Source organism: Scomber scombrus, chromosome 19, assembly GCF_963691925.1.
Source record: "Scomber scombrus chromosome 19, fScoSco1.1, whole genome shotgun sequence".
NCBI classification, from domain to species: Eukaryota; Metazoa; Chordata; class Actinopteri; order Scombriformes; family Scombridae; genus Scomber; species Scomber scombrus.
The window spans coordinates 14,098,406-14,112,960 of NC_084988.1; the positions used below are offsets into that span (position 1 = coordinate 14,098,406).

The following is a 14,555-nucleotide window of genomic DNA, read 5'->3' on the forward strand; positions in this document are numbered from 1 at the left end:
CACGTAATGCACATCAGTTATGTATACAAATTAGATAGATATAGATTACCCTCATTGGGATTTGAAAGTTGACCTAAAACACATTGACTGCTGAGTTAAGCCATTCTCACTGTCTGAAATGTAAAGTCTGATAACATAAGACGTGATGATGTTGCTAACAAGCTTTAAGGTTAAAACAAGCTGAGGCCTTTTAAAAATCTGAGATGAATCTGAGACCCGAAAAGACTATAAACGTTCTATTGACATGTCCATTGTCAAAAAACCCTTTTCTTACCGTCTTCACATGTATCTCTGCAGCACCAAACGTGAAGCAGCAAACCGGGTAGGGTTCATTTGACTAATGTGGGACAATTTCTGCAATTGGCACTATATATTACTACAATATATTTTAATATGAAGCCAATAGTTTATTTCTTTTCTAATCGTATCAGAAAAGAGAATGCAGGTACCACACTCAGAGAAGAAATGGCAAATACAAAGATGTTCTTTGTGCCAAACTGTCCCAGATTATGTGTCTTTCCTAATGTGGGACAGTTAAGGCTGAAATCTGGGACACTGACTGGGAGGCTGAAAAGCTTAATTCATACAAAAAAAACCCTCATCATTTTTAGTGTTCTGGACTACTGAAATTAACCTTAACAAACACACTGACACCACTGATACACATTTCTGACTTCATAGGTTAGAGGAGGTGAAAGTCAGGGATGATTAATACATTGGTGGATATATAAGCTTATGGGACAGCCAGCTTCCCTCACAAAGACACTCCAATATCTGCCAGGAAGCAGTAGGGCTGATTTTACACAATAAAACACGGAGATGAGGTGTGCTCTTTGACCCCTGTGATGTCACTTCCTGCCAGCACCAAGATAGAGAAGGAGAAGAAGGAGCACGCGAGGCAGCATGGGATGATCAGGACGGAAATCAGTGGAGCGGAAATTGCAGAAGAGATGGAGAAGGAGAGGAGATTCTTCCAACTGCAGATGTGTGAGGTTAGTTTGACTAATGACTTATTTTTTTTCAGAAAATCTATTAAACGTGATAAAATATTGTTTCATCCTGACAGAAAATATGAAAAGGTGATATTTTTAGACTAGATCCTGAAAATGTCATTTGTCGAGGCGACAGTTAGATATTTCAGAATTGTTGTATATTCTTTTGGAATACAAAGCCTTAAACAACATGTTGGTATGTTTGCATCGTCTGTTTCACTTTAATGAAGCTTTACTTGAAAGATAAAGATTTTTACTTTGAAGTGAATGAGATGAAAGGGGTGTATATGTTCGAGACAGAGCACGATTAAAGTTCACAGACTTGAGAGCTGCCTTTCCCTCTGACTGAACCTGGCCTCACTGTGTTAACCGGATCTGTATTCCACATGTTTACAGTATCTCCTCAAAGTCAACGAGATCAAAATCAAGAAGGGAGTGGACTTGCTGCAGAACCTCATCAAGTACTTCCACGCACAGTGCAAGTAAGACATACACATATTTTATTAAGTGCTTTGGTTCAGAGTAAACCTAAAACTTCACCTTCTCCTTCTCCTTCAGTTTCTTTCAGGACGGTTTGAAAGCTGTAGACAACCTGAAGCCTTCCATAGAAAAACTGGCCACAGATCTGCACACGGTGAGAACGACGGCAAACCTTGTTTTCTTTACCTCATTTGGCTCTGACACCTCTCTGATTTACATTAAATATTTTCCATCTTTCTTTTTCTCTCTCCTGTTTTTTGTCGCATTTCTCAATATTTCATTGACAACAGATAAAGCAGGTGCAGGATGAGGAGAGGAAGCAGCTCACTCAGTTACGAGAAGTCCTCAAGTCAGCGCTACAGGTGGAGCAGAAGGAGGTAACACACAAACACAAATACATGCATACAAGCTCCTCTATGAACACATCAGGCAAATATCACATTTTAACATCCTTTATTTCCACAAAGGTCCACTAAATTCAGATTATATTTGATTTACAGCAATTCTGAACCTCACAGCTCTCTAACCTTCGGCACAAAGCTCACACATGGACACACACACATTCATATAACACTGTTGTTATTAATGTCGGACTCACACAGGGTTCGGGTCCACAGCTCCATGTTTCAACTGATTCAGGAGCAGATTTATGAACACATGTCTTGTAAAACATACATATTCAAACTGTATTAAAAAGTCTAAGAACAAAACCTGAATGAATTGAGCTGAATTGAAAGTGACCCCAGCCCTGTGCTTAGTGAATGATTAAACATGCTGCTAACTACAGCAGCTCCTGGTTTCACCTGAAGATTGTTTTCTTCTCTCCTCTGCTGCCTCCGTCTTTTGTGAAACAAGTCTAGGAGAGTAAGTTCATTTCTTGAAAAAAAGAAACATTTTCTGTGATTGTTTGCATCATTCATTGTGATGTTATTTCAGTTGTAGTGCTTTTTGGTAGATCAGTTTGTTTTCTGTTTTTTTTTTTTATGGCAGCAGATAATCTGTATGTTTGCTTAAATATGAATATGAATATGAATTTTCTCAGTGCTTTGGTTAAAGTCGGTTGTACTGTTTTAGTTCAATGAGAAAAGATGCAGACAGCCCTGCTCTTCCAAGATTATCCTGTTGGCTGTGTGTGTGTCCGCTGATAACAGCAAACGCCAATAAACTCATTAAAGCTGCATCGACACTGACCTTCAGAAGTCATCCTTGCTGTTTCCCATGGTGTTTCCAGACAGGAAATGACATTTTGTGTAAAATCCTGGCCTTTGTTTGGTCTTTTTTGTGTGGGAGCTACCTTGCAGTCAAACTTGAGTATTTGAAAGATGTCTGCTATAGCTGATATGAACTGATGCTGAAAAGATATCTTCTAAAAATGAATCTGGGCTTTTGATTTGTTTTTTGTGTCTCTCAAAATGACTTCAGACTAAACATTTGTACATCTGCTAATGCAGACCCTGATTTCAGAGGTGTAAAAGCTCTTATTTATAATCTCCTTGTGTCCAAAAGCACACAGACTCACAGCCGCAATCTTCCTGTTGTTGTTCATACTTGCCTTGAAATTCTCAGAGGAGGTGACCCAGAAGCAGAGTGAAAATCAAAGCCATTTAACAACTGTGTAGATCCCGCTTGACTGCAATAGCAATCTGTAAATCCTATGTGCAGCTCCTGGTTTTTGGCCGTTTTAGAACAGCTCTGATTTGTTTTTCTCTGTTGGGTGTCTGTTTAATTTCCCAGGATTCACAGGTGCGGCAGAGCACCACGTATAGCCTGCACCAGCCGCAGGGCAATAAGGAGCATGGCACTGAGCGCAGCGGGTACCTCTACAAGAAAAGTGACGGGTGAGTTTTTAAAATAACTTTAAAAAATCTGATGTGGTATTGTAGGAGATTATTGTATATTACAAGTGTCAAAGTGAGTTTGTCTTTTGTACTGAGCTTTAAATTTGTAATGGATACATTAAAGTTTCTTTCATACTTGAAAGTGAAGCAAAGATTTGAACCAATTAGGGCTTCAACTAATGAACAAATTAAATAAATTGTCAAGGTCTTCAAATTGCTTCAAAGTCCAAATTAGTTTACAATGATATAAAATAGAGAAAAGCAGCTAAGCCTCACATTGGAGAAGCTGGAACCAGGGAATGGTGAGTGTTTTTGCTCAAAAACTAACTTAGCCAATTAAAAATGGTTGCAGAGATTAATTTTCAGTTGATTGATTAATCAACTAACCTTTTGAACCAATGATGCAGAATCTTTAATTATAGATACATTATAGATACTACACCACTCAGTCTGGATGTCATAACCTATGCATGTGTTCTGTATGATAAAGAGGAATCCCACTTGAACCATGTGATCATATGAATATTTTATGAAATGTGTCCCCTGTATGAACCTGTATGAGTCCACTGTGCCACAGTGTAAGTGACACACTTATTACCCTCTGTGTGTTGCAGGCTGAGGAAAGTGTGGCAGAAGAGAAAGTGCACAGCGAAGAACGGATACCTCACCATCTCTCACGGCACTGTAAGCAAACAAACCCTCATTTTTCTCTCTTTGCTCTTAAAAAAAAAACAGCTGAGCAAAAGACGGGAACAATGTGTTACAAAACGGCGTCATTTAGTCTTTGCCATCTTACACTCAGTACAGTGTCAGTGACTCCTGGATAATTTCCGATTATTATCTATAAACATTTGCTGTGAAAATATTAACAGCAAGCAGCAGAGAGTGCAGGCTGCATTAACAAATTACCATTCTTCCCACAACGCCGCTTCAGCCCAGTCTCCCTTAATTTGAACTCTGTTTGTTCCCATATAAAGATTTAGCTCTGGACCAGTCGACTCCCCTCGGTAACACAGTTCATCTCACACAGAGCAGCTTATCAGATGTTTCCTTTGGCTCCATCTGCGTTCTGTTATGTTATGTTGTAAAGGCAACGCTCTCACTTACTTATGTTGTTGTTATTTCCCTCCCTCTCTATCCTTGTCTTTCTCTCTGGCAGGCTAACCGGCCGCCAGCTAAACTCAACCTGCTCACCTGCCAGGTGAAACACAATCCTGAAGAAAAGAGGAGCTTTGACCTCATATCCCGTAAGTTCAGTTCTTTTTTTGATGTCTTCTACTACTTTCTTTATCAAATTTATATGGACCCTTCCTTATCCTTTTGTCTTTGCCCACTGTTTCCCACCTCTTTTTTTCTTTTTTTGCTTGCCTAAATCTATGATAACTCAAGTCAAGTCAATTTTATTTATATAGTCCAGTATCATACACATTTGCATCAAGGGGTTTAGATACAACATCCTCTGTCCTTAAAACGTTAGATCTGTGTACTCAAATGCCTTATTTTAAGTAGCTGCTTTCATCCCAGCAGCAGCCAGTCTTGATCTGTTAAACAGCAGAGAGGATTTGCAGCTGTTTTGCTTTTACAGTTTTTTCTCAATTGCTTAGGCAAATATTCTTAAACACAGTCGCAGCTCACCAAACCAGTTTATACTGTGCAACTTCATTTGTCCATTACTCACCTGAGACATTTATCTTATGTAAATAAATCTATCAATGACATTTCACTTTTTACATCAGATGTCAATAGAAATGTGTCAGTATGACGGGAGTTCACGGAAACTGTGTTTATATCGTCTGTTTTCTCATTGAGACTTGCATACAGTGAGCTAATAGTAAAGTGAAATATTCTCTATAATAGTGTCAATCTAACAAAGAAAAGTCAATGTTTACAGGTTTCTCACTGTCAGGGTGCACCTCTAATCGCATAATTTCTGTAAAATACCAAAAAAAGCTGTTTTACTGGAACATTGTACCTGAAAGAGATACTTTACATACAATACAATGTCTTCATGCAACAAATGAATGTCACTTAGGCACTAATATAGAAATGTTCCTGTCTGATCACAGTGTTGCTTTCATAATATGCAACAATCTTTTTGAGTGGTGCCACCCTCCCCTACATGTCTCTGCTGTGATGTCCTCACAGGCAGCATGTTGTCTTTGTCCCACGCTCTGTCTCTTCCTCTGTGTCCAGCGTCCACGTCTCCCTCTGATCAAACAGCTACAGTAAACTTTTCCCTTCTGTGTGAGCATCCTGTTGACTGTCTGATGTCCGCCTGCTTTAATGAGCACGAACCGCGGTGCCTGCATACAACGTAGTGTCAAGTCCATGTTTCTATCATATGAATTATTCCTGCACTTGACAGCATGTTATAATTTGATCTGTTATTTTTATATATTTAAGGTTTGGTCATTCTTTCCTCTGAGAAGAGATGCTTGCTTCGAGTTGAAGAGGTTAAGCTTTGGATAGCGGAGATGCAACATAGTTCTGTTGCTTTGGATACAGTGGTGTAAAAACAGTCTTCATAGTTATGTGTCAGTGATTCACATCTAAAGACAGAATCAGATTTGTTTTTGTTGTTTTCTGTTCAATTCTTCACTCTCAATTTGACCTGTCTGCAGAATACTTAAATACCCTCTTTTTCATTCCTCTCCCACCTCTTTCTTTCTTTTCTTTCCTTTTTTCTTTTTGTTTTAGATGACAGAACATATCACTTTCAAGCCGAGGACGACCAGGACTGTCAGATGTAAGTGCCTGTGTGTGTTTGAGAGAGTGTGTGTGTGTGTGTGTGTGTGTGTGTTTTCAGTCTTGTAACTAAGTGCATCCTGTTTACCACCTCGACCACTTTCCACACACTTCCTACCTCACACCCAGCCAGACGCTTGGCCTTGTCTTTACCCCCCTACCTCCTGCCAATTTATTGCATTTTACTCCATTCTCACTTGTCTCCCTTTTCTTTTATTAAAACTCCCAGCATTTAAAAAAAAAAAAATTCTTTCTGTCTCAGCTGCTCTCTTTCCCACCTCTCAACCTACTTTCTCCCTCTCCTCCCTTTACCTCTCCTCCTCTTTGTCATTATTCTCATTTTTCTTTTGCTTGACTCATATTTACTCGGCATCCCTCCTGTCCTGTCTCGTCTCCTCCCCACAGCTGGATCTCGGTGCTACAGAACAGTAAAGAAGAGGCGTTGAACCAGGCCTTCAAAGGCGACCAGCATGTCGGCGAGAACAACATCGTGCAGGAGCTGACCAAGGCGATCCTGGGCGAGGTCAAGAGGATGACAGGGAATGACGTATGCTGCGACTGCGGAGCGCCGAGTAAGTGGCAAAGATGGATGGGGAACCTCAGAAATGATTGACAGCACAGATTTAAAACAAATTTTATGATCATTAAATGAGTGTGGTTTACTAGAATCATCTAATGTGTCATTGTACACATTTTAACAATGCAGACCAGGTTGTTTAGGCAGTGATGGTTCCTATTTTATTTCAGTTAGTTATTAAAATAAACTTGTAGAGAATTACTTGCTTGAGATAAGTATATTTAATTGTAGTCTTGTGATACCAGACATTTGGAGATCTCCGCCTACTGAAGTTCTAAATGCACAGTAGCTGCTTGAACGGTGGCGAAAACAGCCACTCACAAACCTACACCCTACTGGAAATGATGCCCCACTCCTCTTTCTCCTCTGTAGTAAACTGCATGTAGTTGTCCCAGTATGAAGACTTGATATTGGTCCTGCAATGCAGGTTTTCTTTTAAAAACGTCTTTAATTGTTTCCACCCAGTTTTAACAAGGAAACCTGGCAGATTGTCCTCATTCCCCATGAATTAAACATTTAGAGACTGACCTGTGAGTCTAATTTGATTGCGTCTCTCACTGCTTGTTACATTGTTTGTCTTCTTAGTACATGCAATGATGATACATTATCATGCTGTCACAGAAGAACTAGCCAGTGGAGCCATGGATTATTTGAAGTATGTTGGCAGATATTTGTGATATGATTTGAGAAAGTGTGGTACTTAATATGCATAGTTATAAAGTACTGTAAGGCATGTGAAACCACAGGTATGGTCCTTGGTGCAGAAAATTATAAAATATTATTGCAGACTTGTATTCATGGAAATATACTGTCACTACTTTAAAATCCTCATACATGGAGTCCCTCAATCATTTTCCTCATGTCCTGTGAAATTCATCCCGCAGACACGGCATACTTTTACATACCGTACTCTATATGACATACACATACAGTATATCTACACATGAACATACTGCACAATATCTAGGCCAGACGTGGTTGCAGTTCAGCTTGGTCATTTTCCTCTGACATGGTGCGCTGTGAGATAGTAAAAAGCCTTCAGGCGGTTATTAAATTTCCAGAGCCCACAGCAGCTTTCCAAAAGGACGCGTCAAAGTCGGCACACATGCTGCAGAAATTACTATTGCTTTTTTTTTTTTTGCTCAAGGACCGTTCGTCACCCATATTCAAGTCCCCCTCTTGTCCCTCATATGTCGTTTACCTCTCTTCATACTCTTCTACCTCATCTCGCTTTTTGAATTATTATACTTTCTCATCACTCTTCTTTTTTTTTCAGACCCGACATGGCTGTCCACCAACCTGGGCATCCTCACCTGTATTGAATGTTCAGGGATCCACAGGGAGCTCGGAGTCCACTACTCCAGGATCCAGTCTCTCACTCTGGATGTACTCAGCACCTCAGAGCTCTTGGTAAATCATTACTGGCGTCCGTCTTCTCCCCAAATCACGTCCCCTGTTTTTTTGTCCGGGATTGAGTCATTCCTCTCTATCGATTTTCCGTGTAAAGAGATTTTTAGGCGAGATAAAACTGGAGGAGAGGGGAAGGTGACTGAATGAAGTGAAAGGGGAATGAGGACAGGGGGAAATGATCTTCTCTCTGAGATTTCTAGAAGTCTCCACGCTTAACTAATAGCTTAGATTTTGTTTGGTTTTTCTAATCACTGTATAGTATAGAGATTTACTGCTTGCGGGTGGGTCGGGATTAAACACTTCCAGTCATGATTGCTCCCCTCGGTGTTAAGACGCCAGTCGCACTAGCCACAGTCAGACTGTGCAGTTCATAAAACTCCACACACACATCGTTTAGGATATCTGCTGCAGCCTGATGGAGGTGAACTTTTACATTAACGTATGTGGTACAGAAAATGGCATATAACGTGTGTATGTGTGTGTGTGCGTGTGCTCCACAGCTGGCCAAGAATGTGGGGAATGCAGGCTTTAATGAAATCATGGAAGCTTGTTTAAGCGCTGAAAATGTGGTGAAACCCAACCCAGCCAGTGACATGTAAGTCACCCCTTCAGTCTCTCTCCTCTGCACTGCATCTCACTCTGTCTCTTTCTCTCTCCCCCACACCACTCCTCGCTCGTCTCTCTCTCTCTCTCTTCACACGTAATGATAATAACTTTATTTATATAGCACCTTTCAATGACAAAGTTACAAAGTGCTTTACAATAAAACAGATAATACAACTAAAAGTTTCCAAAAACTCTTCTACAGTAGCTGCTAATTAGGCGTTGCATTGTTGCTCAATTTAATATCTCCCAAAGAAATTAATAGACTTTATAGTTCTGTAATGTAACACATTATTCAGCGCTGAATGATGAATCATACTTTTGCTTTCCCATGTCTCATTTCCTTTTCGTATTTGGCTATTAAAAGTTGTATAATAATAATTAATCACAGATGTCAAATTTAGATCCTATTATTATAGGCCAGTTATAATCAGCAATCCATTAGTTCACATTGAAATCAATGATATGAGTGATCAGTGAGCTGTAAGTGAACAGCTGCCTCTTTTCGTCCTCCACCAGGCAGGCGAGGAAAGATTTCATCACAGCCAAGTACACAGAGAAACGTTTTGCCAGGAAGAAATGTCCAGACGCGACATCGCGGCTCCACACACTGTGTGACGCCGTGAAGGCTCGCGACATCTTCTCCCTCATCCAGGTCTATGCCGAGGGAGTCGACCTCATGGAGCCCATACCTCTGGCCAATGGACACGTCAGTACACAAAATATTTAACTGAGTCTGTCCTTACATGGTGAAGTTTAAACTTGATCCCTGCTTTCCTACCAGGGTTTTGACTGCTCATTTGTTGCAGCGTTCTGTTTCCTACAAACACCCTCATATTCCCAGAGGATTTGTGCAAATGTTTATCTTTATATTTTCAGGAACAAGGGGAGACAGCCCTTCATCTAGCCGTCAGACTGGTGGATAGAACCTCTCTTCACATCGTCGACTTCCTCACTCAGAACAGGTAGAAAACAACAATCTTTTGCGCTTCGCTTCTGTTCATTTTTTACTTACAACAGACATTATGCTGAAATGTGTTTTGACTGTTGATCTGTCTGTGCAGACAACATATAATACACCACTTTCCCAAAGACACCACTTGTCTGATTTTGATGATGGCTCTTTACACTTGAATTCAAATACAGATATTTTACATATTGCAGCAATCTGATGATTTGTTTTGTCTATAATGGATGTTAACGTTCATTTTGCGGGAGGAAATTTAATGTTCAGTTTAGTGGAAGCTGGACAGGTGAAAGTAGAGCTTTGTTTTGTGTTTACAGTTTTGTTATTTCTTTCTCTGTCTTTGTCCGCTGGCAGTTTGAATTTAGATAAGCAGACAGCCAAAGGCAGCACAGCACTGCACTACTGCTGTCTGACTGACAACAGCGAGTGTCTGAAGCTGCTGCTGCGAGGGAAGGCGTCCATAGAGATCGGTACGGAAACACACCTGCAGCACTGTGCACTCAGCATGACTGCTGTGGTGCATTCATGTCCGTCCCTTTCTTTCACTGTCTCTGTCTTTATTTTCTCATACCAGTGGTTGAATACTAAATATTTTGCCTGAGAATTTCCATTTTCTGTACCTTTATACTTCTGCTGCACTGCATCTTTTTGACAGCTGTAGGTTCTGGTTAATTTGCATTTTTTGCTGATTATTTTTTATGCATAAAAAATATGTATCCTTTTAGAAACAAGATTGATTCAAAAGTTAAAAACAATCTTCCCTCACATAGGAATATTTCAAACTATTTTGATATGAATTAACACCTTTCATAATTTTCTAAAACCTTATTTTTCACAATTCTAGTGCTGTGACCTGGAGTGTTCTGTCTTGTTTCAAGATAACGACACTCATTTCTAAAACATTTAAACATTTAAATAAAACATGTTGAAATATTCAGACTGCACTGCAGAATAAGGCTTTTAGGATTCAGTTATAGACAGAAGTGTCTTAATAGGTTTAGAAGGAGGTGTTTGTAGATGAAGCTGCCGGACTCTTTATAAGTATTTAAAATCATAATAATCCTTTAATAAATGCAACACAATGAAAAGAGCCATTCTGCATCATGAGCACTTTTACTTTTAATACTAGGAACATTTGGCTATTAATACTTATGTATTTAAAATAGCTTTTTAATGCTCTATTTTTACAATGTAGTATTACTTAAGTAAATGATCTATATACTTCTTCCACTGCTATCACACACATTTTTCTCTCTCTGTCTCTCATCGTCCCCCTCTTTCTCTCTAACACAAACACACACATACACACACACACACACACACACACACACACACAAGCGTGTCCTGGGTCACTTTTGGGGACCTTACATAGACTTACATTCATTTCCTGGAGACTTACCATAACTCTAACCATCACTACTCCTTGCCTAACCCTGACCCCTACCCCTACCCTAACCTTAACCACTAACCCAAAAATCAGCTTTTTTCAGTTAGATACATGGCTTTTGTCCCCAATGAACTGGTCTTGCGTCTGTTTTGTCCCTAGAAGTGCCTTAAGTCATACACACACACACACACACACACACACACACACACACACACACACACACACACACACACACACACACACACACACACACACACACACACACAAGCGTGTCCTGGGTCACTTTTGGGGACCTTACATAGACTTACATTCATTTCCTGGAGACTTACCATAACTCTAACCATCACTACTCCTTGCCTAACCCTGACCCCTACCCCTACCCTAACCTTAACCACTATCCCAAAAATCAGCTTTTTTCAGTTAGATACATGGCTTTTGTCCCCAATGAACTGGTCTTGCGTCTGTTTTGTCCCTAGAAGTGCCTTAAGTCATACACACACACACACACACACACACACACACACACACACACACACACACACACACACACACACACACACACACACACACACACACACACACACACACACACACACACACACACACTCACACTCTTCAGACCAAGTCTTTCAGGTTTAGTTCCCAGAGATGCGGTCTTTGCCAACAGACCATGACAGCTCTTTCTCACAACACTAATCTTTCTTCTCTGGCCTGACATCAGCAAAACAGCCAGATAATAGATACACAGAGGAGGAGGATGGAGAGAAACCAGAGAGTTTTTCAGTGTGGGAAACAGCCGAATTACACCTTTCTCATGTCCCTGTGAAAGGGAGGAAAGAAAATGGGCCTTTAGTTTGTGCTCATGTGGCATGTGGATACAACAGTGATCATGTTTTTCCTTGTTTTCCTTCCAGCTAATGAATCCGGAGAGACACCACTGGATATCGCTCGTAGGCTGAAACACCTGCAGTGTGAGGAGCTGGTGAGCTTTCTATGTTAAGACATGACTTACACCTGCAAACATGTCACCTCATCCATCAAACAGCATGTAAGGACTGTCAGTCATTTGTCTTTGTATGTATGTGGATTTGTTTGTGTGTTTAGTTGAACCAAGCACTGGCAGGGAAATTCAACGCCCACGTACACGTCGAGTATGAATGGTGTCTGCAGCATGAAGACTTAGATGAGAGTGACGAGGATCTGGATGAGAAGGTGAGACTCTTCTTGTAAAGACTGATGATGATACTGGATTTTTGTTCATTGAAACAGAGTTTACAAACTGGTATACAGCATAAAAATTAATCACCAAGAAATCAAATATATAAAAAGAACACAAGGAACTTATGAAGAAAAGAAAAACTTCAGAGACACTACAAAAGCAAAAAGCTGAATTTATTCTCTCTTTCTACTTTTAAATCCATTCAGTTTTGATGTAATGTAGTGCAGTCAGGTTCTGCCTTGTGAATATTTTCAAATAAAAATATAGAAATTGTAGCAATGAATTTCCGTTTGCTGAAGCTTTTGTTAAACTTTCCATGAAAACTGTGGAAATGTTTCTCCATCACGTTTAATTGTAGTTCTGTGATATCCATTCACTGAGAGGCTCGGTTTAAGAAAAGAAAATCCTTCAACTGTTGATGTTCAATATTTGCAAAAAAGTTTAAATGTGATTTGAGCAGAACATTTTCTGTGACAGCGGTGGTCATTGGATTCGATTATTTACATTAGATTGTTTTTTTAAAAAATGTTTTAAAAGAAAAAAAAGATGAATTTGCAAGTCTATGAATTGATTATAATAATGTTGGAATGCAATTAAATTTGTGTTTTTTGGGATTGCAAGATAATTACTGTAGGGACCAGTACTAAAGTGTCTTCCTAAAAGACAAAATATCATGATGTTCAAAAGTGGCTAAAAAAATCTAAAAATGATTGTGTCAAAGTGTCGAAGTATAAGAGGACAAGGTGTAAAAGATGTTGACAAAGATGAGAAAAGATTTGACAGATGTGTGCCCTTTTTGCACTAGTTTCACTGTTCATAGTAAACATACTTATACTACTACTATTACCATAAAATGAAGAGATCAAATCTGCATCACAGATCTCAGATCCTATGAACTCCATACAAACTGTTCTTTCATGCTCACATAAGACCAATACTGACCCTCTGACCCTCTCCTGCCCGTCCAGCCGAGCCCTCACCGCAGAGATGAGCGTCCGGTGAGCTGTTACACTCCGAGCAGCAACTCCCACCTCCAGCCCAGCCTGGGCTCCGCTGGCCGCGACGCTGTCAACCTCGGTAAGGACAAGCAGCGCTCCTACATGCCCAACCTGGTCAACAACGAGACCTACGGCACCATCCTCAACACCAACCCACCTCAGCCCGGCCTGCCCGTCACCACATCCGCTCCACCCCTGCCACCGAGGAACCTGGGTAAGCTTGCAGCTGACCGGTCAACATTAACCATCTCAAATCTATAGGGCAGAGTTTAATTTTAATTTGAAAAGTGTTTTGGGATACAAAATTCAATTACTAATTGAGGCAGGTACTTAAATATGTGGAATATTACTTGGTAGGAAGAAAATCTTAAACCTCGAATGATAAAAGTCTGTTTATGTTGCAGTAAAGACCTCATCATAGCCCTACAGGTCAACCGACTCATGAAAGTCCACTACAGTCAGTTCTTAATAACATTAGTGTGCTTCTGGAGTGCTACCAAGGAGCAGAGGAGAAACAACCAGCTGTGTTGCCCACCGCAGCCCACAGCCTCGGCATTCTGCACATTCCCTTCTCCCCATTAACTGTCGCTCTCAATTACGCTCAGATAGAAACAGCTTGACTTTTAAAGTGGACACTCGTTTGTGTATTCTGTGTCCCTCTTCTTCTCTGTTCCCTCGTTATAACCCTTCTCTCTCTCTCTCTCTCTCTCTCTCTCTCTCTCTCTCTCTCTCTCTCTCTCTCTCTCTCTCTCTCTCTCTCTCTCTCTCTCTCTCTCTCTCTCTCTCTCTCTCTCCCTCTCACAGCCCAGTTATCCGTTCTTGGAGGAATCGGTCAGTCTTCACCATCCAGCAGCTGGAAGCCCGGTTCTTTAGATCTGGTTGGGCGTCAGAGGTCGTCCTCAGACCCCCCCAACATGCATCCTCCCATCCCCCCCATGAGACTCACCTCAACCGGAGGTATGAACATCACAAAATGCATTACATATGTTAGTAGAGTTTAGTGTTTTAGGTTTAAAGTTGTCTGTGGAGTTGAGTGTGTCATACTGTAAATGTTACTGGAAGGAGACATTCAATGTTGATGGGACAAAAAGACAAAAAAGTATCCTTACACTGCTATCTGGTTTTGCAGTTCTTTTTCTCTAAATCTTAACCAAAGTAAAACCAAAGTTTGTCTTAAGTTCCCAGTTAAATTGAACTCTTTAATGTTAATTATTTTATACTTTATTGTTATTGGTTGAACATACACCATAAAAACACACCCAAGAAAGAAGGAAACAATCAGCGGCAGTCCACACACAGAATACATGCTTAGTAAAAATACATAAATCTACAAACTGTG

General features: G+C 40.3%; 1 protein-coding gene across 1 annotated transcript in view; it reads left to right on the plus strand.

The window, feature by feature from the left end:
* asap2a (ArfGAP with SH3 domain, ankyrin repeat and PH domain 2a) overlaps positions 1-14,555 on the plus strand; it is a 59,829-nt gene that overhangs the window by 40,219 nt on the left and 5,055 nt on the right. Inside the window, exons 6-24 of the mRNA XM_062440234.1 lie at positions 863-992; positions 1,389-1,474; positions 1,551-1,626; positions 1,763-1,849; positions 2,328-2,336; positions 3,207-3,310; positions 3,925-3,994; positions 4,470-4,557; positions 6,008-6,056; positions 6,461-6,627; positions 7,909-8,042; positions 8,543-8,637; positions 9,165-9,354; positions 9,525-9,610; positions 9,967-10,082; positions 11,914-11,981; positions 12,104-12,211; positions 13,187-13,430; positions 14,021-14,173. Coding sequence (XP_062296218.1) covers positions 863-992; positions 1,389-1,474; positions 1,551-1,626; positions 1,763-1,849; positions 2,328-2,336; positions 3,207-3,310; positions 3,925-3,994; positions 4,470-4,557; positions 6,008-6,056; positions 6,461-6,627; positions 7,909-8,042; positions 8,543-8,637; positions 9,165-9,354; positions 9,525-9,610; positions 9,967-10,082; positions 11,914-11,981; positions 12,104-12,211; positions 13,187-13,430; positions 14,021-14,173 — 2,060 coding nt within the window. The remainder of the gene's footprint in view (positions 1-862; positions 993-1,388; positions 1,475-1,550; positions 1,627-1,762; positions 1,850-2,327; positions 2,337-3,206; positions 3,311-3,924; positions 3,995-4,469; positions 4,558-6,007; positions 6,057-6,460; positions 6,628-7,908; positions 8,043-8,542; positions 8,638-9,164; positions 9,355-9,524; positions 9,611-9,966; positions 10,083-11,913; positions 11,982-12,103; positions 12,212-13,186; positions 13,431-14,020; positions 14,174-14,555) is intronic.